We start from the raw sequence: 23,969 nt of genomic DNA on the forward strand, positions 1-23,969 counted from the left end.
TCTACTTCGATCTTCAAATTTAACATACACTATGCATCATCTTGTATCTCTAGCTCTCCTTATTCTTGTCTTTTTATTCAGACCTGCAACTCGAGAAATAGAAATGGAAGGGGTTGTTCTTGCTTATTTTTCTTGATTGTCTTCATTCTTAAAGAATCTTATTTGTGTTTAATACATTTTGGCATATATCATGTGCAATATATGGGTGAAACAAACAATATTATTCTTTAACTATATACCAAAAAATCAATAGTGTGTAAGATTATGTTGATAAAAACCTTAACATAATCAAACTTATGATTTGAATATATATATATATATATATATATATATATATATATATATATATATATATATATATATATATATATATATATATATATATATATATATATATATATATATATAACAAATGTATAGATTCTGTAAGAATAAGTAGATTAAACAAACAATTCCATTGTTTAAGTGATAAGAGATGTTCCTTCTTTTCGTATATGTGGATTAAAGTAACAATTACATTTATTAAGATTATAGGATGTGTCTTCACATTTTTCTTCTTTTTAATCAACAACAAATGTTACATGTGCATAATTCATAAGCAATATGAAGAAAATTACTTTTACCAAAGTAAACACAAAAGATTCTGACATAATATATGTATTGTATAACTGATTTTCCTTTTCCATAACTTGTTATTAACAAAAGCATAAAAACATAAAAACATGTTGACATAAAACTTTCTAGTATGAACATTATGTATATAAATAATGAAATTCTTTAAGAATATATGATGTTCCTTCTCATTATTTCTTACTTTTATCATAAAATAAGTTTGACATCCCCATAATTATTAAAAAAAACATAACGAAAGCTACTTACAACAAATTATCAATGGGTATTCTTGAAGAATATATCTTGTGGAGTCACTTTATTTTTTTCTTCAAAACTTGTTTTTAACAAGAAAAACATATGACCAAATAAACTCAAACAACAAAACATTAAAAGACATACTACTTTTGGTGTAAAGCAAACTAATTCAATTATGCATGTGAATGGTTGCTATCAAAACATTACATAATTTTCAAAAACGAAAAAAATCAAATTCTTTTCTTCAAGAATACATGATTCTGACAAAACATATGAATAATGACAACCTTAATCGGTTCAATAAGAGTTAACGTGAAAAAGAGTTTAAATTCTTCAAATTTTGTATATAAATACACGATTCAATCAGAAATAATGAAAATAATAATTAATTACATTACTTATATGGTTCCATACATCAAGAATATAAAAAATGAATGTCGTGGTTGATTCTTTGATATATATATTGATTTAATTATTCTTAGCGTGCTAATTGTTTCTTTACATGATCAGATCATTAACACACTTTCCTAAATATTAGGAATGATAGATAATGGATTGAAAAAAAAGGGAAGTGTATCCATACTAATCGACCATTCCTAATTTAAATTTCTGTAAAATGACATAACTACCATTATGCATGATTTTATCACTCGATTTATTAAAGAATATGTAAAAAGATTAATTAATTTACCCTACATTCATAGCCATTAGATTTTGTAATTGAACAACCCACATTAAATCATACACTCACACTATACTTAAGTTTCACATTTAATCTTAACCCTAGGTTCATATATAAACCTTAACTATTGTATGAATGTATAACTAATTCTTAACCAATCATTTTATATGGTTAATTTAGAAAATTATTAATTAAGTTAATTTATCATTTAAAATTAAATATATATAATTATGGTAAGTAGTTATAATTTGAAGCCTATAATTATAGCATCCACGTAACTAATTTTTTGCTTTTTCAATCAATTCCAAATAAGTTAAAAAAAAAGAGATAGTCTCAAGAAAGAAATCACGGCACTCTATTTTTGTTTCTTGAATCAATGGCTAGGGTTTCTCCCCCACCCTTCATGAATGAGCACCAGATAATCACAACCAAGAAATCCTTTTGCTTTTCCTTCTTATAGTTGATGATGACTCATAAAAGATACGAGCATATAGGTTGGGGGAAACAGGATATACATGCCAAAAAAATCTACAGTATTCCTTCAAGCTGCTACTGTATTCCAAAAAAACTAATAGTAAATATATTTTATTCTTACTAGAGAACCAAATGGTAAATTCTTTAAAAATATTTTATATTTTCTAAATTCTTTAAGAATTGTTTTTGTGTCAAGAATGTTAAATTATTTTTTTAAGAATATCTACAGTATTATTCTTTTCGTATGCATAATCATGTATAGGTTTTTTTTGTTCAATTTTGTTGTTTTTTTTACAATCAATGCATTATTCTTTGAGAATGCATCAAAATATAGAGGTTTTTCACAATAAAAACATAGATGTTTAGCTATGTGTTGATTTCTTTTTCTTATGAAAATGTTGGTTTAATGGTTCAAATACGTTTTCATTCAATGTATTCTTTAAGAATTAACTTTGATTCATAAAGAATGAATTACGATTCTTCAAAAACATCTTACGTAAATATATTCTTAACAATTCTCTTCAACAAGCAGGGAAGTTTAACTATTTTTTAACTAAAAAAGTTGTTTCTTAATCATTGAAAAAAAATGTTTACTTAAATAAAAAATTGAATATAATCATTCTCAAAAATCGATATCTTATATTCATTAAGAATGTCTCTAATAACCGGTGATTAAATTCTAAAGAACTGATATGTTTAAATTTTATGATTTTCTTATAACCTGTTTAATTTAAAAAATGACGATTAGAATATTTAATTTTTTTTTCCAGCGATTTTGACCTAAAAGTTGCGATTTTTTAATAAAAAAAATTTTAAAAAAAGTTTTGTAATCTCTTAAGTATTTTTTTAATGCATTTTAATGATTTTTAGCGTTTTTTTTAGGGTTTTTTTGTTTTCCATAGAACCTAAACCTATATATATATATATATATATATATATATATATATATATATATATATATATATATATATATATATATATATATATATATATATATATAAGCTTAGGTACCTAACCACATCATACTACGTAATTTTGTATCATATTTGCATTGTAATCACCCAAAGTTCTTAAAACTCAACCTCATAACTTGATTGCTTCCAAAATCTTTAGACTTTCACCATTATCTTCTTTCAAATGACGTCTTTCTATCGGAGACCCCCTGGTGGGCTTCATATACTACCGTTACAAATCAAATGGTGTATGAAGAATATAATGTTGAATATCTGAAAATCTTGGAAGTAAATCAAGTTAAGGGTTGAAGTTTAAGAACCTTAGATGATTAGAATGGAAATATAATGCAAAACAATGTAGTATAATGTGGTTAGGTACCTAAGCTTATATAAGGTTGTTAGGTATTTTCACTTTACCTATATATATATATATATATATATATATATATATATATATATATATATATATATATATATATATATATATATATATATATATATATATATATATATATATATATATATTGTTATAAGCGAATCTTGAACAATTTTTGGGCAAATTCCCTACTGAAGACTCATGATAAATTTTTTTTATATATAGTTACTAATCATGAGAATGAATATATACTTAAAAACTTCTTATTTTGTGAAATAATTATTATTTTATAAAATATGATCGTGTTTTAATAGATGAAAAATAAAATTTCTTTGTAGCAGGAGTAAGTCATCAAGTAATTACACAAAATTAGGGTCATTTTCTCAAAGGCCTTGCAAAATACATGACTATACTAATACTTTGTTTTCGAGTTCAATTTAACGTGGGAAAAGAAAAAAAATGCATGGAAGTGGAAAGAAAATCAAAGAAATTGGTGTTTCTAAGTTTTATTAAAAAAGGAAATGAAAAGAAGTGGCAAGAAATGAAATGATCATTTTCCCTCATAACCTTTCTTTCGATTTGGAAAGATTTTGAGAGAAAGACCAAAATTTCCTCTCACTTCTCTCCAAATCGGAAACATAAAATACAAATTTTATTTCATTTTTTTTTCTCTCCTTACTTTCTTTTTCTTTTTCCTTTTTTACTTTTCTTTGTTAAAACTCAAAAACTAGTTATAGCTGGTAAAACTGTATGTCATAGCCTCCCTCTAATTTTGGTAATTTTAGTGAACAATAATTATATTTATTTTAGAAATGTACTCTAAAAATCAAAAGTATTCTTACTCAAAAACACCCATTTCATAAATCCAAGACTAGAGGCTCATTCACCCAAAGAAAACTACACGTTTCTTATGTGGGAGGAGGTTTAGTTCTACCCTTAATTTAAAGTTTTGGCTTGCCAAAAAGGAATAGTTATGTCCCCGCTCTATCTATGAGTCCTTATGCGGCGTATTCTACTCTCTATTCATTTTTCACTCATTCTGTAATTCCGTTCAATCTTTTAGACAATTTATAATTATCTTTCACTCATTCAAAAGCAATGTACAAATGCATGTAACACACTATACTCAATAGTTTTATTATTTTAAACAAAAAACTTAATACAAAACTACTTCAATAAGTTTTTTTGAGATTCTAGCTTTTATCTTTTATGTAATGTTTTAAAAACTAGTTTGAAGCGGTTGATTCTAGTTAGACCAAAAATTGAGGGCGAGATTGGTTCAATTACGACTGGTTTTATGTCAATTTTTAGACCGGATCGAACCGGACAGTTTCTTTAAAAACCAGGTTGAACCGGTATGTTAAAACCGGTGAACAAACGTTTGAACCAATTGATTGGACTTATATAGCTTGATTTTGCTTAGTTTGTTAAAAAACCAACCTATTTCCAAAGCAAATTGATTATTTTCGGAGTATACACAATTCAAAGGCCGACTCGCACAACCACCGGATGTTAAAAAAAATCCTTGGTTTAAATCAGTTAAACCGGTGGTCAAACCGAAAACCGATCACCAAACTAGTTCAACTAAAATACCAACTTTTAAAATATTGTTTTTTTATGTTTCAATTTTGATTGTATTTACACATTTCAAAACTGTACAACTATTTTTATCAAACACTTTCATAAACATATTCCAGCCTAAGCTATTTTTTTTTACCAAACATACCCTACGTCTAAGCACTAGTTATTTTTACCAAACATACACAATCTATAAGCTTATTATATATTTTGACATAATCAATCGAGTTCTCCACAAATTAAATTAAAAAATGACTAACTATTTGAATAAGAACAGTCAAACAAGACGACTAATCATAGAGAAATATTTTGCAATGGAAAAAATAGAGAAGGGAAATATTGTATTGGAGATTGAGAGTAAACATGAGAATCCAAAGTAAGAATTATTTTATCATTGGGATTAGTACGGGATTATAGATGGCGTATCTTATATCTGTTCAGTGTCCCTGCCTCATCTTTCATATATCTAATAATATACTGATGGCTACCCCAGTCATCTTTTTACCAGCTTTTGTTCAAGCCTGTCCCGTGTTCCTCGATAGAGTAATATCTTTCCATCCCTAAAATACCAAAAGTTCAGCAAAAGCAATCTGTGTTTACTGTGTATACACACCATTGTTTTAAAATGTTTTTAATTCACAGGCCCCCAATTTAAAACAAAGATGTCTACCCATTAATCTTGAAAGAAAACATTTAAAGATAGCGGATACATTCACGCAAGAGACAATTAGTAAATAAACAATATCAAATAAATAATAAATTATTGCACAATGTTTCTAGACAATATCCCTAAATAAATCAATACAAACAACACAGAAAGAGAGACGGAATAAATCAAGTATGGAGAGCAAAACAGGCCCCCTCCGCACAAGCCAAGAAGAAAAACTTGGTATTAAACCACTTCTCTCTAGTCTTGGTGTCTTAACACAGCAAAATACATCCTTAGTAGTTTCTTTTCTACTACAAGTTACAAGTACAAATTTTTTCCCAACATTTGATTTGTGAAAAAGGTGTGGTATGAAAAAAAAAAAAAAAAGAGAGAGAGACAAACATTAATTGTGTATATGAATGATGATGATAACCAACCATATAAATATAGATAGATAGATATTATAGCGCTTTTAATTTGCTAATGGTTTTGCAATTGCTTGCTTGATTGCTTCTGCATATGTCTTGTGTTGATATGTTAGTGTTGATTCCAGCAAATCCCACAGTGATGTCTTTGGGTTCCAACCTGCCATTTTGAATTTACATATCAATTCCTTCATACTAAACATTACCCTAAGTAAATAACAGAGTTGAGAAGAGAAAGGTACCTAATTGTTTGTTTATAATGGTCATGTCTGGAATACGTTTGTCACTGTCATCATAACCTTCCCCATAAAATTCCTTTGAGCTCACATCAATGGTGGGAGTCTCTATTGAATCTTCTCCACTTACTTTCGAGTACACCTTCACAAATATATTATATTTATTTAATCATCCATGGACAGAGTAAACTCAAATTCAACCTTGTTAACTTACCTTAGTCATCATTTCAGCGAGTTGCCTAACTGTAACTTCATTGTTAGGGTTTCCCACATTGAAAATATGACCACTAGCCCTGCCTGGATTTTCCTGATAAGTCAAGCAGAGAGAGAGGCAACAATGTCAACACTAGACAAAAAACAAGATTAATTTTGAAGAGAAAAGATTAAAAACATACAATCATCAAAAGAACAGCTTCAATAGCATCCTTAATGTAAACAAAGGTTCTTTGGGATTCACCACCATCAACAAGCTTCAAAGGCTCACGTCTAAGAAGGTTCTGAGTAACAAAAGTAAATATCATTAGTACATAGTAAGAAAAAAAAGAAAGAAAGAAACTAAAATCCCTTAAATTTAAACTTACATTGCTAAAGCATGCAAGAACCCTAGGAACACCTTCACTGGGACCATCAATCCCGGGGATGAAATCCATCCTAGGGCCAATCCAGTTGAAAGGTCTGACTATTGTGAATTCTAAACCATTTTCTGCACCCTCGGCTGTTAATTAGAGGAAAAAAAGAAAGTAAGAATGGAAGAAGATGGTGTTGTTAGTGAATGAGAAGTGAAACATTAAGTTGGTTAAGTTTGTTCACCATAAATTAGTCTCTCGATCAACTGTTTTGCACATGCATATGACCATCTCTGTTTCTCAACTGATCCGAATATGCATGGGGAAACATCTTCCTTAAGAATATAGTAAGCAGGATCCTGTAGACATTATCATCCAGAAAAGTGACTTTCAAATCAGCTACGATTTGCACGAGAATGAGTTAGCTATTAGCTAACCAGATGAAAAGTGAAAACAGATCCCATGATAAAACATACAATTGTATTAGATGAAGAAGAGTTCAAAGATCTGGAAGTTACCTGTCGTAAGGGGCTATCTTTGGGAAGATAGCTACCAATTGTTTTCCCATACACTTCACAAGTAGAGAAGTGAATGAGCCTCTTGTTGTTCTCTGAGCAGTACTTGAGCTATATATGAAAGTGACATAATTCTCCATCATATTTTCAATCATCAAGAATAAGATTTGATTTGAATTATAACGTCAAAGCAATGCAAATGAGACGCAGTACATACCACAGGGAGCGCATCGATGAAATTGCTGTAAATCGTGTCAAGAGGACGCGTGTTGTAATCCGCTGGAGTGCAAATCGCGGCCAGATTTATCGTCTACATACAAAAATTAGAAAATTCAGGACAGAAAAGTAATACTCGACACCGATCTGCATTCTTGGATACAAGATCACGCAATTTACTAAGCTTTTAAACATGATTAGGATTTGCTTAAAGTATTCTACACTATCTTGCACTTCAAACATTAAAAAATGACAAAATAATATAGAATTCTTACGATCTTACACACTGTAGCTCATTTTCACTTCTATTAAGGCAGGTGAACATGAGGATTCGAGAAGATTTAAATTATAAGATACATACTATAAAACAAACATATCTGAAGAAAGCGATTGAAGATTTACCAGATCGGAACACTTGATGAGCCCTTCGAGGCGAGAATCATTCTTGATATTAAGTCGGTGGAACTGAATGCGCCCAGCCCAAGGAAGAGAGTCCGGTTCGAGCAGGTGCTTGATCTTGTCATTGTAAACATCGACAGCTAACACCGTGTGTGGCGTCTCTTGCATCAACTTCTCGCACAAGTGCGAACCTATGAATCCTCCAGCACCAATCATACATATCGTCATCGGATTTATCGTATTTCCATCCAGATCTAACCTCGCCGTCGTAGATGCCATCTCTCTCCTCTGCGTCTAGATTTTCTCTATTTGTTTAGGGATCGGATTTCGATCCGGTGTCGACGGGAGGATATTGGGGGAACGAGGGAAGGTATTTAAAGCAGATAGAAAAAGGAGGGAGGAGGTTCACACTTCACAGGGTTCATGGACTTACTCAGTCACTTGCAATTAAGTGATTAAACTGTGTGAAGTTGATGTTTGTGATTTCCTACTCTCACGAGTATGATAATCTGTATGGTCTTGTGATCCAACGACGGGGTGTATGCGATTTGTAGTGATGTAGCGTAGGGATGAGGCCACTAGATTGCAGCGCTTGCCCACTGTCGGTTATTTTGTTTTGTTTTTATAATTTTAATCGGACAAAATTACACAAATGGTTCGTGTGTTAGCAAAAATACTGCGAATAGTCCTTGCGGAAATTGTGAATTTTTTTTTACATGATCTTTGTGGTTCCAATTTGTAGGGTTATTGATCTTTTGGAAGAGTACTTGTGGATTTATTAAAAGTGTATCTTTTAAGATTTACCTTTATTATATAGTTAGACTCTTACTTCATTTTCATTCACCCTTTTATTACCAATGATTGTCTCCCTTTCCCTCTACTCACATCTCTCTTCGTTGTCTCGCCATTCACCCATGACCTTAAACCATGTCTTACTTGTCTTTCTGGTAAAACCACCCTGACCACCACCATTTTGAACTACCATCACATGTGCCCTTCATAGCACATCCACCAATACCCATCATAGCACCATCCCTTGCCTCCCATCACTAACATATACCAATAAGAGAAATAAAACTTTAATCCTCACATTCTAAATGTTTTGATACTATCTCTTGGATTTATATTTTTCAGTTTTGTTGGATTTGAAAAGTCTGATTTGCTATGAATTTCACCTCATGGTATGTTACTTAATAGAATCATTTACATACTTTACCTATTGGTACTATATTTAATACACGAAGTAAAATCCATACATGATTATTTAGTTCTAGAAACTATTTCATCACATGAGATCAAGACAATGAAGATAACATATTTGTTTTGAACAAGGATGCATTGGAAATTATAATGAGTTCAAATCATTTACATTCTCATTTACAAGTATCAATGATTATGTCCGTGTACAAAATTCTGAGTCAACTGGAATTTCTATTCAATGGGTTATTGTTATTGATCCCATTTTAGAGTATAATGGTGAAGAAAGGACTCATACAAGTCAACACATGAGTATTATGGAGATGATTTTATCTCAAACTTATAAATTAACTACTAAAATATCAATGAGTGATATGGAGATAAGTGATATGCACTTAGTCAATCCAACTGGTACTCAAAGATCATCATCAACCAAGTGAAGCATTTTGGCTAACCCGACTTAATTCATGATACATGCTACTAGCCAAGCAAGTGAAGTTCAAGTTGCTACAAATTCAACTGACTCTTGAACTTGTGTAACTTCCACAAAATTCATGAAAAAATTAAACTTTTTAAAACCAATCCACAAATCATCATTGTTTACAATTTAGTTTTCAAAACATGTTTAGTATCAGAGTTTTCCCAAAATCATAAATTAAAACACAAGGAGGTGCATGGTCATGCCTTCACCTTCCCGCGATCATATGAGGTACCTGAAACATAACCCAAAACTGTAAGCCCAAAGCTTAGTGAGTTCCCCCAAAGTACCAACATACAAACAAATAACACATACACAATAACATCATGCTATGTGTCCAATCAACCATTGGGTTCGAATACTAGAGGCCCCTCAACCATCGGGTTAGAATGGCAACACACTATGGGTCCGATCAACCATCGTGTTGGAATACCCCAGACCCTCAACCATCGGGTTGGAATGCCAACATACTATAGGTCCAATCATCCTCAAGATGGAATACCCTCGGGCCTATTCAACCATCGGGTTGGTGTTCCCTGACTTATTGGCTTACGCATAAAGCAGTGAAGCCTCTGCCATCGATCAAACATGTGTACATATAGCAACTAATCATATAACAATATACAACCAGTCAAACGGATCTACAGATCACTAAGCATAACATCATCCTATATATTAGGATACTGATCTAACAGATCATTACAATATAATAGCATGCATAACAGGATGTTAATCCAATACGCCGGTATTGGTGCCTTCAGCCCGCAAGTATAATGGAAAACTCACCTCGCAAACTAAACATAACTGATGAGGCCTGACTCTGAATCCCATGTCTCTAAATGATACCTATTTCCACCAAATGACCAATTCCATATCCCAAAATACCCAAAATACCCTCAATGTCAAATTTGGTCAAACTTGGTCAAAGTCAAAGTCAAATTCCATTGGTCAAACCCACTAAGTCAACTAAGTCAACCCAAGCGAGTCAACTCAACCGTGTCAACTCAACAAGGCTGACCCATGCGAGTACGTGGGGCGTACTCCGGAGGTACGCCTAGCGTATGCGAAGCCTCGTATTGACCACCATCGGGGTGGTTGACCGAGTACACGGGGCGTACCCTCGCAACTTCCAAACTCCATTTAGTGCTTAATAGCTTATGTACTTAAGCCCATATTTCAGATCCATGACCAAAACATACCCTATAGTCATAAAGTTTCCAACATTATGACTTTACATGCCTAATAAGAGCTTAACACAAGGTCTTAATCCATTAAGATCTCCTACAAGATGCATAGAGCAAAACCAACCAAATGGACTTCATTTTTATGGCTAAGGACCCCTCCTAGGGTCTGAAAGGACAACTCAAAACGTCTAGAACATGCCATGCTCAGGATGAGAATTTTTGGGACCAAAAAGATGACATAAAACCCCCATTAATTGCTCTACAAGATTAAGAGACAAAGGTGCAAGCTTTATACCTTAAAAGGCTTGCAAATGAAAGATGAACCCCAAATCTAAGGTGCCTTTTCCTCTAAGTTGAGCTTGATCTTATTCCTTCCTCTTCTAATCACACAAACACACTCTTTAATGCTTGAAATGGCCTCACAAGATGCTTCTAGGGTTTCAAATCATGAAGAGAGGGTAGAGGGTGATTAGGTGAAGAGAAATGAGGCCATAAAGATGCTTAAATACCACCCAAACCCTAAAAATTAGGGTTTCCAACTTTATTAGTACTCCCTGCATACATAAGCGGGGGAGATTTGTAACACCGAATTCCTGGTACGATTTATATTTATGTATTTTTCTCATTTTGCCTTGGACTCGGCGAGTTGGAGGCCCGACTCGCCGAGTAGGAGCGATTTTGGCACAAGATTTAAATGAGGGACTCGACGAGTCGGGTCCCAGACTCGGCGAGTCCGTGTTGGGCGAGTAAAACCCTAACCCGGGTGTTTGCACCCTATTTAAACACTCTAACTCGGCCTCCCCTGTCCCTAACACTTCCAGAGAGCTGTTGAGCGAAACCCTAGCCCCCCATATTGTTCTTGTGAGTGATTTTTTTGGCTTTGTGAAGGAAGTTTGGAGCTTAGAAGAAGGAGGAGGTTGGAGAGTGCAAGGAGGGGAAGTAGATCCGAAATCTACATTGTGAGAAGCTTCCATTCAGGTAGAAAAGTTCCTACCTTGATCACTAGTTCATTAGATCCCCTTTTGTCCCTAATTTGTGGTTTTCAAGCCCTAAAACCTCAAACTCCATGTGTTTATGCTCTATGTTCTGAAAGGACTTCAGATCTGGACTTTATGGACATCTTAGAAGTGTAAAGTCTCTCTGGTTGAAGTGATTGAGGTCCCTATTGAGTGTATGACCCCATAAAGAGCTTGGAGTTGTCTTTTGGAGCTCATAGGGCCATGCATGCACATAAAGTTTGCAACTTTACGTGATAAGCATGCCCTAGGAGCTTAGATCTATGGTTTGGAACCGTTGCATGTCTCAGATTTGGTCTGTATGGGAGGAAGGTTGAAGGGACTCGGCGAGTTCCAATGTGGACTCGGCGAGTTATATGAAGATGGTCTTAGACTCGACGAGTTAGATGAACAACTCGGCGAGTCCTATGAAGATTGCTTGGAACTCGACAAGTTGTTCTTCAAACTCGGCGAGTCATATGAACTGTTACTGAGTTAAGAGGGGTTTAAGTGTAGAAGGTCCAACCCTTCGTAGCAGCACGTGGAATTAGCAATTTAACGTGTAGCACTAGTACCAGAAACTCAAATCCTCAAGATGGATGCTCTGGTGAGGATTTGGAAGCGAGTAGGAGATCTGATCGTGGGACCCGACGAGTTGTTCTCGGGCTCGGCGAGTCAGATCGTGAGTCGGTCTAATCGTCCCAAGTAGTGAGTTAAGGGTGACTTAGTGAGTGGGAAGAGTGACTTGATGAGTTAGTATTGGGATAGTGGGAGAGGGACTCGATGAGTCTATGCCATGACTCGGTGAGTCCAATCAACTGGAAGTTGACTTTGACTAAGGAGTTGACCTTGGACCGGGGGTAAGTCAGTCTTTTGACCTAAGGGTATTTATGAGTGACTAATCTATGTTTATGGATTTATAGCCGGAGGATTACCGGTGCAGCAGTCAGACGTCTAGCAAGCAGACTTTAAGCAACTACTTTTCGAGGTGAGTTACCTTCCAGTAGCTGTGGGTCTAAGGCCACAATGTTGGCCTACCAGTAGGAGTTGTAGGTTAGATGATTGTCTTTGTGATGTCATCTAGGTTTGCTACTACCTGATATGTTATATGCTGGCATGATATGTTATATGTGATAGTGGTAGAGTTTGGTTGTTAGGACCGAAGGGTAGGTCGGACACCCCATATATGTCTGACAATATGTTCTGTTATGAATATATGATGTCATGAGGTGTATTATGTGATAGCGGTAGTAGCAGGGGAATAGTCCCCGAGAATCGGTTGTGAGGACTGATGGGTAGGTCAGCAGCCCATAACAGCTTGACATGGGTAGGTTAGCACCCCAGAATGGCTTGACACGGGTAGGTTGGCACCCCAGAATGGTCGTACCGGGTAGGTCGGGCACCCTAGAATCGCCCGGCAGTATGAATGCTATGTGAATGTCTGGTATGTGGTACGTTGGGGGAACTCACTAAGCTTCGTGCTTACAGTTTACAGTTTTGGTTTCAGGTACCTCTTCAGCTAGGGGGAAGGAGTTGGCGCGGTAGCGGCATATCACACACACACTCTTGTTTTTCCGCATTATGGATTTTCTGGGATGTACTCTGACATATTATTATGATGTGGTTGGTTTTCAGACATGAAGCATTATTATGAAACTTTTATATCGATGTCTTTATGAATTGACCTAATTAAAAATGAAATTTTTGGCTTGTATTTTTGGGATGTTACAAGTTGGTATTAGAGCCCTGGTTTGAGGGATTCGGACACACCCTCGGGAGTGTCTGGACTCAAATCGAGGGAATAAAAGAATTTTCTAAGAAAATGATTTTTCCTAAAAGGTAAACTAAAGAGTTTTGGGAAAAGTACGAAGTGTGTGATGTGCGCGACCGACCGAGCTCAAGTAAGTATTCCCCAAAGTACCCATACGAGATATGTTATGTTTATCAGTTTCAATAGACCAACATGCTAGTATAGGAATAAGGATCTAGGAATGATGCCTTATGTGCCTGCTATATGTGTTCCTGCTTATGAAAATTGCATGCTAGTATTGAGTAGACAGCAGTAGGGTAGCCTGTATAGGTTATGCCTGATAGTGTGAGCTTAGCATTGTATGCTAGTATAGTTTCCTGCTTTGAGGATGTGATTGTTGATATCGTTCCCTCTTCGTCTGAATGCTGCTTGCTTTGTGCTTTGAGGGACTTCCGGTGGTGGGGGTTAGCTATCAGGTGGATACATTAGGTCACATACGATCAGGGTCGGATAATCTCAGAGTGAGGGGTTTGACTCTATTTCGTAGCTCTTGTTTGAGTCCTAACCGTGGTAGGGGTGAGTCCCTTACTCGAAAGATTATCTGAGCCTCGTTGCATGTGATTGTATTCAGGTGATGGCTAAGCACCATCACACATAGACCTTCAGTAGCTGAGGACTGATTAGGGTAGGGTCGGGAGTTCCCTAGGCAAGCCTAGGATGAGAATGACAGAGAGCAGTAGTGATGAAGGGACTTGGTGGAGTCGAAGCAGTCCTTGAGGAAAGTACGGATAGATGTGGAAGGTAGTTTGGGCCCTTACTACTGAAAGCAGAGGATCCGTACTCGAGTCAAGGAAGGCTAAGGCAAAACCAAGGAACTCGGGATAGATGTGTTGGATAAGGTGTCTAAGTCCATAACTTATTTGGTATATACTTGACCCGACCCGGCATGGTCCATTTGGGTTGCACTTCACCCGAACAATTTATGGATAATTTTATGAGAGTTATACACATATGTTTATTAATATATTATAAGTTATAATATATTAATATGAAGTTATGTTATTTAATTAGTCTTAGTCTTAAATTAATTATGAATTAATTTAGAGATTAAAAGGAAGACTAATTGGATTATGGGCTATTGGTTTTATATGGTGTGGGCTAACACTCATTTGTTAATGGGCTAGGCTTGGATGGAAGTCCATGGATGATCCATGGAGCTTTTAACCCATGGGTCCTTGGAAAAGGAAAGGTCATGGGTTATTAGGGTTTCACCCTAACCATGTACACTATATAAGCATGCTTATGTTGCATGAAATAGCCACTAGTGTGTGTGCTTGTGTGTGGCCGAAAATATAAGTGTGTGTACACTCTCTCAAAGTTTTCCAAGTGTTTGTGGTGATTTGTGATTCCATTTGAGGCATTCACATTATTGGTGCTTGGCTCTCAAACTCCAAAGAATCAATCTCATCAAAAAGGTATGTAATCTCATCTAACTCTTTTATGTTTAAATGTTCCCCATGCCATGTTAGATAGGTTATGAACCTTGGAAAATTATTATTTTGCATGTATTTAGACAAACATAGATCCAAGGTTTATTAGGGTTGCATGCACACTTAGGAAGTGTTAGATTGCTCAAAACCTAACAGTGGTATCAGAGCCTAGGCTTGCTTGTTTGATACTTGATGCAAAATAGTGAAAAAGGTTGAAATTGTTGCTGTCTGGCTGATGGACTCGCCGAGTCCATGGGGGGACTCGCCGAGTACAAGGCAAAATTCATCCTACTCGCCGAGTAGGTTCGTGCACTCGGCGAGTAGAATGATCAGAATGCAGAATTTCGACTTTTGCTGCTGGAAATGGACTAGAAACATTACCCTAAACTGTTTTGGTGTTTTAAAACTTGTTTTAGTTGGTGTAATGGTTGTTCTAATCCATTTACAATAGCATATATCAAAATTCCATGATTTTTATGTGTTCATATAATTCTTGAAATTTTGATGATCATGTTCATGTTCTTATGAATTTAGAAGATGATAGGAATTTTTTGCTGAATTGTTTAGAATTAATTCTTGATCATTTATGTGTTTTAATGGAGTCCATAATTTGTCCTCAAGTTATGGATATCCAAAGGTCACCTTTCTTTAACACACACATTTAAACACATAAGTTATATGAAAATGAAGAGTCTTCATTTTATGAACCTTTAATTCATAAGTTATGAAATGAAAAGTTTTAGATAGTTACAAAACTTGGCCTCAAGTTTTGGAATTTGTAAAGTTTCACACACTTTAATAAACTTTAATTCCAACCCTTAGAGTTTTAATAGTTAAAATTCAACCCTTATACTATTTATAACATTAATGGTTAATTATTGTATATATGTATAAGAATAAGTCGTTATACCGTTAGTAGGACTCATTCACGAAGCCGGTCTATAAGGTGGGTATAAGGTTGTTGCCTATAAAATGGCAACTTAATGGGTGTCCACTCTCACCCACCGCTTGCTTGACTGGTGGAGGGTCGTTAGCCGAACGGGTAGGACAATGACTTTAAATCCTCATTAAAAGTATAATGATTATTATAAAGTAACTAAACCTTTTTAATTCCCAATCTTAGTTATTTTAGGAAAAATGTGAACATGGTGCTAGTCCATGGAATTCACACTTTGTACCTTACCAAGTCGTTGGTGGAGCGTGTGTGGTTAACTGGCACACTAACTTGGACTAGTAAGGATCACGAAGGGTGACTTAATGTTTGTCATAGATCAATGGAGCATGTGTGGTTAACCGGCACATTGATTAGGTGATAATATTAAGGGTACCAAGTGAATTAGCATGGTTATTCACACCTTGTTTTGTGATCCTCGGCATCCCAGTCACAAAACTTGAAGGGCACAATCAAGATTGAAACATGCCATTGAAAAGTTCAATGAATCTCAAAAGAATCTAGGAATTTCAAATCCAATTAAAACCTAATAATTCATTTTGTTTTTCATGGTGGAAATTGGTGAATCGTCATTCACCTACCTTTCAAATATATTATTACTTAGATTACGACATCCCTCTTCTAAGTATAATATATTGTGATTGGATCCTAGCCTTAATATTACATTTGGGTGTCTTATTAAGGATTTTGTATATCTAATCTAAACTTGCTTTCTTCTTTCAGATGTCTTCCAACACTAATGCTTCGGGCTCTAACCCAACTGGTTCTTTCTCTCTCATGAATCTTTGTGGGAGGGTCATCTTTGATGGTTCCAACTTCATGGATTGGATTAGGAACATCAGGATGGTAACTCATTATGAGGACAAGGAATATGTCCTCGATAAGGAGTTAAAAGAGCTTGATGAGTCTACTGCTACTCCTGAGGAGATCACTGAATTCAGGACACATGAGAGAGATGCTACTAAGGTGGCATGTATCATGATGGCCACGATGACAGCCGAGCTCCAAAAGTCATATGAAGATTTCTACCCTTTTGAGATGCACCAAGACCTGATGGAAAGGTACCATCAGAGTGCTCGTCAGGAGCGGTATGAAATAATCTCCTCCATAATAACTACCCGCATGAAGGACGGTGATTCCGTCACGGCTCACATGCAAAAGATGCAAAGGTATGTGGACCGTTTGCTGAAGCTGAATGTGAACATCCCTGAGGAGTTGGCAATTGACATCATTTTGCACTCCTTACCTTCTTGTTATGACCAATTTCGTATGACATATCATATGAACAAGGAGGAAGTTACCCTCAACAAGCTTCAAGGACTCTTGAAGACCGCTGAAACCGGTCTTAAGGGCAAGGCAGTTGTTACCTCTACTACTCCTACTCCAACATCTACCCCTGTTTTGGCTATCGGGCAAGGCAAAGGGAAAAAGAGGAAGCACCCTTCGAAGGGTACCAAGGGAAAGTCTCTTGAAGGCTCCTCATCGAAGACCAAGAGCGGTTCTGTCACTCCTTCTGCCATTCCCAAGGATGTTGAATGCTTTTATTGCCATGAAAAGGCACACTGGAAGCGAAACTGCCCTAAGTACTTGCAGGATCTAAAGGATGGGAAAGTGAAACCCACCTGTCACACCCCCAAACCTGAACGGCGGAATCGTTCGGGGGCGGAGGACATCATATTCAGTATCATAACAGTTCATAGAAAGGAAAGTACACACCACCATAATATAAATATGTTTGAAAAGTTTACATGATTGTAGGTTACATGTTTGCAAAAGAAATCAAATATAAAATGGTGATCCAAAATATGTTACTAACGCCAATGCGTTAGTCTTCAGAAGTAGTTGCTACCTGGCTAGCGGTTTCCTGTGAATACAAGTTATTTCAAAGAAAAAGTGTCAACATTTAAGTTGGTGAGTTCATAAGTAGTGTTTTGAGAAGATGTATGCCATTCGAAAGTGTTTGCATGTTTTCCAGAAAAACCCTTATTTTCTTATAAAAGTATGCAATGCATATGAATGTTCGTGATGTAAATTGCAACTAATTGTACCGAGAAAATCCCTTATTTTCCTATTAGTTGTTTGGTTTGTATACAGGAAAAACCCTTATTTCCCTGACATAACTGGCAGTCTCTAAGACCGAAAATCGCAAGCAAGCTACGTGCTCGAAAGGTGTGGCATAGTTTTACATAGTAAAGCTATACGAAGATCGCACTTATTAGATGAAGAATAGTTTTAATGACTACTCGTTCATAAAAGCATAATACCATAATAATTGTATATCCGATGAGTTTTATAACCATACTAAACATAATATGCCTGTAGCGACGTTCTTCAGGCGTCGTAGCGTTATGACAACTGTCACCCCATAAGACGGACTGTAGCTAACAGTCAGGGCGCGGGATCATGACTTCCCGTATAGATCTATACACATTTGACACGTTCTCCGAACGTGAGACTCTGGTTATAGACAGGACTTGCAGCATTATTTTCTAATAAAGAAAGTAACGTTTGAAGATATACACGACTCATGGATTCTCAACTAAATCTGTATTAAAGTAGTAGTTTGTATGAAAAGTTTAACTTCTTTCACAATGTTTGACAAAGCATAAATCATAAATTCTTTGAATGCATAAAATGATTTAGTAAAGAATGTTACCCTTGATATGATGTATTTGTATGTAATAGTATAGATAAAACATATTTCTATATATATACATATTGTATCCCAAGAGGGTAAAGCTGTGTTGTGAGGTGTTTTGCATCATAATAACTTCATAAGATAGTTAAAACAACAGTATGAAAAGTATAGCAAAAGATCGGTGTTTCACACGATTTTAGTCGTGTGTTTACTTGCATTCCTCCCCAAAAAGAGTATAAAACATTTAAAATGTATTTAAAGAGTGTTCGAAGGGGATATGAACTCACTTGATAGTTTGAAGATTGTGAGGTGGAAAACCGAGCAGAGTTTCGTCTCGGGAAACGGATTTTCCTCGGGATTCTCGGGAATCTCGGGAGTAAAATCGACCCTCGGGACTTGAGCAAAAAGACCAGAGCTTCGGGTTATAACGGGCACGGAAAACGAGGCAAGATCGAGAGAGAAATGAGAGAATTGAGCAACTTTTTCGGAAAGCCTCGCATCCTATTTATAGGAAGGCTGAACCGCCTCCGTACGCGGGGCGTACGCTCGTACGCAGCGCGTACGCGTACGTCATGCATGACCGAAGCCTCGACTGCCTCGGTTCGGATGGGACGGGTTGCTGGGTACGCGGGTCGGATGGGACGGCGGGTCGGACGGGACAGCGGGTCGGACGGGTCGGAGCTTCGGACGGGTCGGACGGGTTAGATTCTTCGGATATTGGCGACGTGGACGATCCGAAGCCCTTGATCTCAGTACGCGGGGCGTACGAAGGTACGCAGGGCGTACTCCGGACCTATCCGATGACTCCCCTTCGGATAATACCAGGAATTTACAATTAAATTTATATTTATTTTAATTAAACTTCTAAAATTCATATCTCCCTCATACGAACTCCGTTTTTGACGTTCTTTATATCCACGCGAAGGTGAGACCAAGATCTACAACTTTCGTTTAGAATCCGTTGGCAAATTCCAAAGTTATTTTTATTATTTATTTAATAAAATGACGCGATTAAGGAATTTCTTCAAATATTCATAACTTTCACATCCGAAGTCAGATTTGGACGTTCTTTTTTTATGCACGATCATAGATTGAGGTTGTCTATAACTTCCATTTAGATACTTAAGGCTAAAAACTATTGCATCGAAATTTCGCGTTTTACGATTAATCGCTGATGCCGGTTTTTCCGAGAATCTTCGGTTGGTCATAACTTCTTCATTATAACTCGGATTTTAGGGTTCTTTATATGTACGAAAACCTTGATACGGTTCCTACTACTTTAATTAACCCAAATAAGATTTTAGGAAAGTTATATTTTGACCTAAATTTGATTGGTTTTACATTACTTTGTCTCGAAATATCGGGTTGTCACATCATCCCCCCGTTAAAGGGAATTTCGTCCCGAAATTAGAATTTTAAGCAAGGAAGTATGCACGAATAATCGAGTCGTGAGGAGGAAACTTCCTAATCGATTGGTTCTAACGCACCTAAGTGATAACGGGTTCTCGGTTGGCATTCCAACGAACCTTCACTAACTGGCGATGGCGTTTCTTCGTCCGCTTGACCCCTCGGTCGAGGGTCACTATGGTTCTAATACGAAGGCGAGGATCTCGACGAGTGGACTTGCAAGAGTCCTAACGGAAAGGTATGGTTTCACGATCGAGATGCGAAGAGTAGAAAGTACGTTACTGAGTTCGCGGAGTAGGTCTTGTTTGAGTGAGGCACAGGACCGATTCTGATAAGAATCTCGGAGGTCCTGTCTAACTTGGATTTAGATTTCCACGCTTTACGAAGCGTATTAAGCCATTCCCAGAGTGAGTTATCCTAAAGAACTTGGTCACTCACTTGGAATCTCAAAGGTTCCTTTTCTTACGTAACTTCCCAGTCAAAGGCCACCCCTTGCTGGGTCCAATTCGTACGAGTTTCTGTAGCTTGCGAGGAGTTCCGAATGAACTAATGCGGTGGGTCGGTAAGACCTAGAATCTGGCGAAGAACTGTCGGAGTCTCTGGTGTTGATAAATGCTCAACGGTTTTGACTAATTGAGAGAGTACTCAAAATTTCTCACACTACTATCAGTGTGTCCTAGAAATTTGACTCTTCAATTTCAAAACTCGTGCCTAGAGAACTTTGCTAAAAGTTCCACTGTAGGATTGTTACCATGGGCTTTCTTCTTATTACGAGGGTAGATACGTAAGTCATCTCATGGGGAAAATGACGAATTGATCCAAGTAAGAAAGACGTAACCCTTCATTTAACTCATGAAAACCATGGGCGTATTGGTCCTATCCGAAAGGTATCACTACGAACTCGAAGTGTCCGTATCGGGTTTAGGAGATAGTCTTCCGGACATCCTCCCCTAACACTCGAACTGGTGATATTCGGATTCCAGATCCATTCCTGGAAGTAAATTCTTTCCTTACGTTTGCTCAACCATTTTGTATATGCGAGGCAGAGATAACGCTTTCCATGAAAGTTTTGACGAAGTCCTCGATATCTGAGGCACATACGATGCGATTCGTCGATCTCTGGAAGAATATGACCGGGGTTCCCTAGGGTGAGAAACCTAGTCTTCTAATTCCAATTCTATGTGGTTCGCTTAGTTGTTTGCACTGTTCTGGTCTCTCCATGGGTGTTTAAACTATAGGGCGATATGTTTTCGGGAGTTGTACTGGGTTCTAAGTTTATTCACATGACGATGTGATTACTCATATACGTAGGCAGTTTCTCCGCCCTAAAGTTCATATTAGAATTCATACATGGTATCACCATCACAATTTCGGGTATACGAGCTGCATATAATTAAGGTTGAAGAGGTAGTCGAATAACTGATTCTTCTTTAAGCTCACACCCCATCGGGGAAAAAGAAGTTAAAGTGGAATCATCAATTCTAAATCTGTAGAAGCTTGATTATATATCACTCTTATGTATACCATTCTCAGTGATAGATCAATCATATGAATCCTTGGATTGAACTTTACGTACTGCACGAGTGGTACTTCGGGGATTTCTTTGGCAAGAAAATAACTAAGGGGTACTCCTGGAATGAGTACTTCGGTGTTCTGATATGACGGATTCGTTGAAAAAGTGATCTACAAGAAAGAGATGTACGCATGAAGCTGTTTTCGCATCGATCAAATTGAATCTGATTGTATGATAATGTCGGAATCATACAGAAACTTTAAAGACATTAGAATTAAACATAGACGATTACAGACAAAACACAACCGTGCAACCATGAACAGAGTTACAGTACTTTAGGTTTACCACTAGACTATTGCTGCGAATAAGATATACTACAACAGACAAGTATACGCAACACGAGAATTCCTATACAGACAGGATCTCGCAAAAGGTAAGACTCTAGTTGCACTAGTTCTAGATAGTTTATAAGTCTGTTACGACGAAACGCCTTAAATACATTAACGTGGTTCCTGAGCAGGCTCTCCTGCAGCTGTGATCCTGGGAATCTTCCCGTCTGCGCCAGGGTTCTGCATTATCGGGCAATCCTTTTTGAAGTGCCCTAACTCACTGCATTGGTGGCATGACTGGCTAGTACCCACATCAATGGAGGAAGTGAAGTGTCGGGTAGGAGTTATGGGAACACGGGTGCTTTCCTTGTTTTCCTTCTTTGGGCAATTTCTTTTATAGTGCCCAGACTCACCACAGTTATAGCAATTTAGGCTGGCCCTAGTGGTGGAGGTAGCTTTACAGAAACGGGCGATGTGTCCTTTCTTGTTGCAGTTCACGCACTGCAAGACGCGGCACATTCCCTCGTGGTGGAAATTACACCGGTCGCACTTCGGGAGTGTTCCCTTATATGGTCTGCTCGGTACTGGGATGGCAGGGGTTTGTGGCTGCTGTCTGGCAATTTTCTGAAACCGTTTGCGTTCCACCTTGGCTTGACATTTTCTTTTCTTGTTCTCTGCTTTTTGGCTTTGCGAGCCTGTGGATGTTACTGTTGGACGACTTCCTGGATGGATATCGCGATTGGAACCTTTATTCCCATAAGCAGTATTGACTATGCTGATAGCGCTACGGTGCGCCATGACCGTGGTTACGGCAGCCACTACGGCAGCTGTAACTGCCATTTGAAAGGTGGCGGCGTCCATCTGAAAAGTAGAGGTCTCGTTGCTTGGCTGGTTGTTTCCGGACGACGCCATGATTCTGATACATGAAAGAGTAAAGATTTGTAAGCGATTATGGTTGACCCTGATGTACTTAGATTGTTCATGAAAAGAGTAAGAGTATGATCTCTAAAGTTTGACCTACATCCCTATGATGCAGTCCTAGTACGGAATGGAAGTATGATCGTAGAATGGTCACAAGACGTTTGTCGTTCGAGATGAGGTATCGTGGGTTGGTGAATAACAAGATCCAACCACTGAAAGAGACTTGGGAGTGTCGCCGGAGAGAAATCACTATAGTCCAATGTCTTGACTAAAGTATGATTTAAATAGACTCAAATGAAAGTAAGATAAAAGTACTTGAAATGAAAAATGACGCAACAGTTAGCCGGCTGTCAATATCTTTGATATTCACGTTGTAAGGGTTTTGGAAAACAGCCTTTTAAAGGGTTCACATCATATCCCCAGAAGATAGTTCCTGACATCATAAAGACCTAACTAAAGCTCATACTGAACAAGATAATTTCATAGAAAATGCCACATCGGGCATAGACAGAAAACGATTCCTTTTTAGGGGAAATAAGTAAAGCGTCTACTACGGGCGACGGTCATCCCTCTGGTGCACTCTTAGTTCAACCAATTGACGTTCCATTGTCAAGTAGGTGTCTTTCGCACACCATCTGGCGTACTCGGAGTCCTATGACTTCGGCTTGTGATTCAGCCAGTTCTTGCAGCAGGGTTTCGTGGTTTCTCTCTGATCTCTCGTGAGCATCCTCTAGAAGAAGGGTGTGGAGGGTATGCGTTCTAGCATAGGCGACTTCTTCTGAAATCTGATGTAGGGTTGTCCTGTCTTGAATCTCATTTATGGCCTCTCTGCGGACCAAGATTGGCAAGACTATATCTGCTAAGCCCTCATTGCTCAAGTCGTAAAAGTTTCGGTTGCCAATAAATGGCATGGGCTGATCTTGTTCTTGGCTCCATGTTTCCAAGCATTCCACTCACTCAGGGTCAGGCTATGAAAAGCCGGAAGAGGGTTAGGAATTTTGAAATGGGGGCTACTCGGGGTAGGTTCTCAACCTCTGGCTCGGGGTTAGCATCGTACAAAAAGTCTTCATTACGGTGATCATCCAAGGGGATAGGATGATCATTCTCTGGTTCTTCTCCAAACCAACCAGCTATGACTTCATTCGGAAGGTACTGGTTGTCAAGGGAATGGAGTCCAGC

General features: G+C 37.1%; 1 protein-coding gene across 1 annotated transcript; it reads right to left on the reverse strand.

The window, feature by feature from the left end:
- Positions 1-5,657: 5,657 nt before the first annotated feature.
- LOC111917335 (UDP-D-apiose/UDP-D-xylose synthase 2) lies at positions 5,658-8,417 on the reverse strand. The gene is made up of 9 exons (XM_023913026.2): positions 7,940-8,417; positions 7,539-7,631; positions 7,325-7,432; positions 7,051-7,165; positions 6,822-6,955; positions 6,636-6,737; positions 6,455-6,547; positions 6,247-6,382; positions 5,658-6,164 (listed from the first exon to the last, which is right to left on the reverse strand). Exons 1-9 carry the CDS (start codon positions 8,213-8,215, stop codon positions 6,052-6,054), a joined length of 1,170 nt encoding a protein of 389 aa, XP_023768794.1. The 5' UTR covers positions 8,216-8,417; the 3' UTR covers positions 5,658-6,051.
- Positions 8,418-23,969: the final 15,552 nt, after the last annotated feature.

This window comes from Lactuca sativa, chromosome 6 (assembly GCF_002870075.4).
Source record: "Lactuca sativa cultivar Salinas chromosome 6, Lsat_Salinas_v11, whole genome shotgun sequence".
NCBI classification, from domain to species: Eukaryota; Viridiplantae; Streptophyta; class Magnoliopsida; order Asterales; family Asteraceae; genus Lactuca; species Lactuca sativa.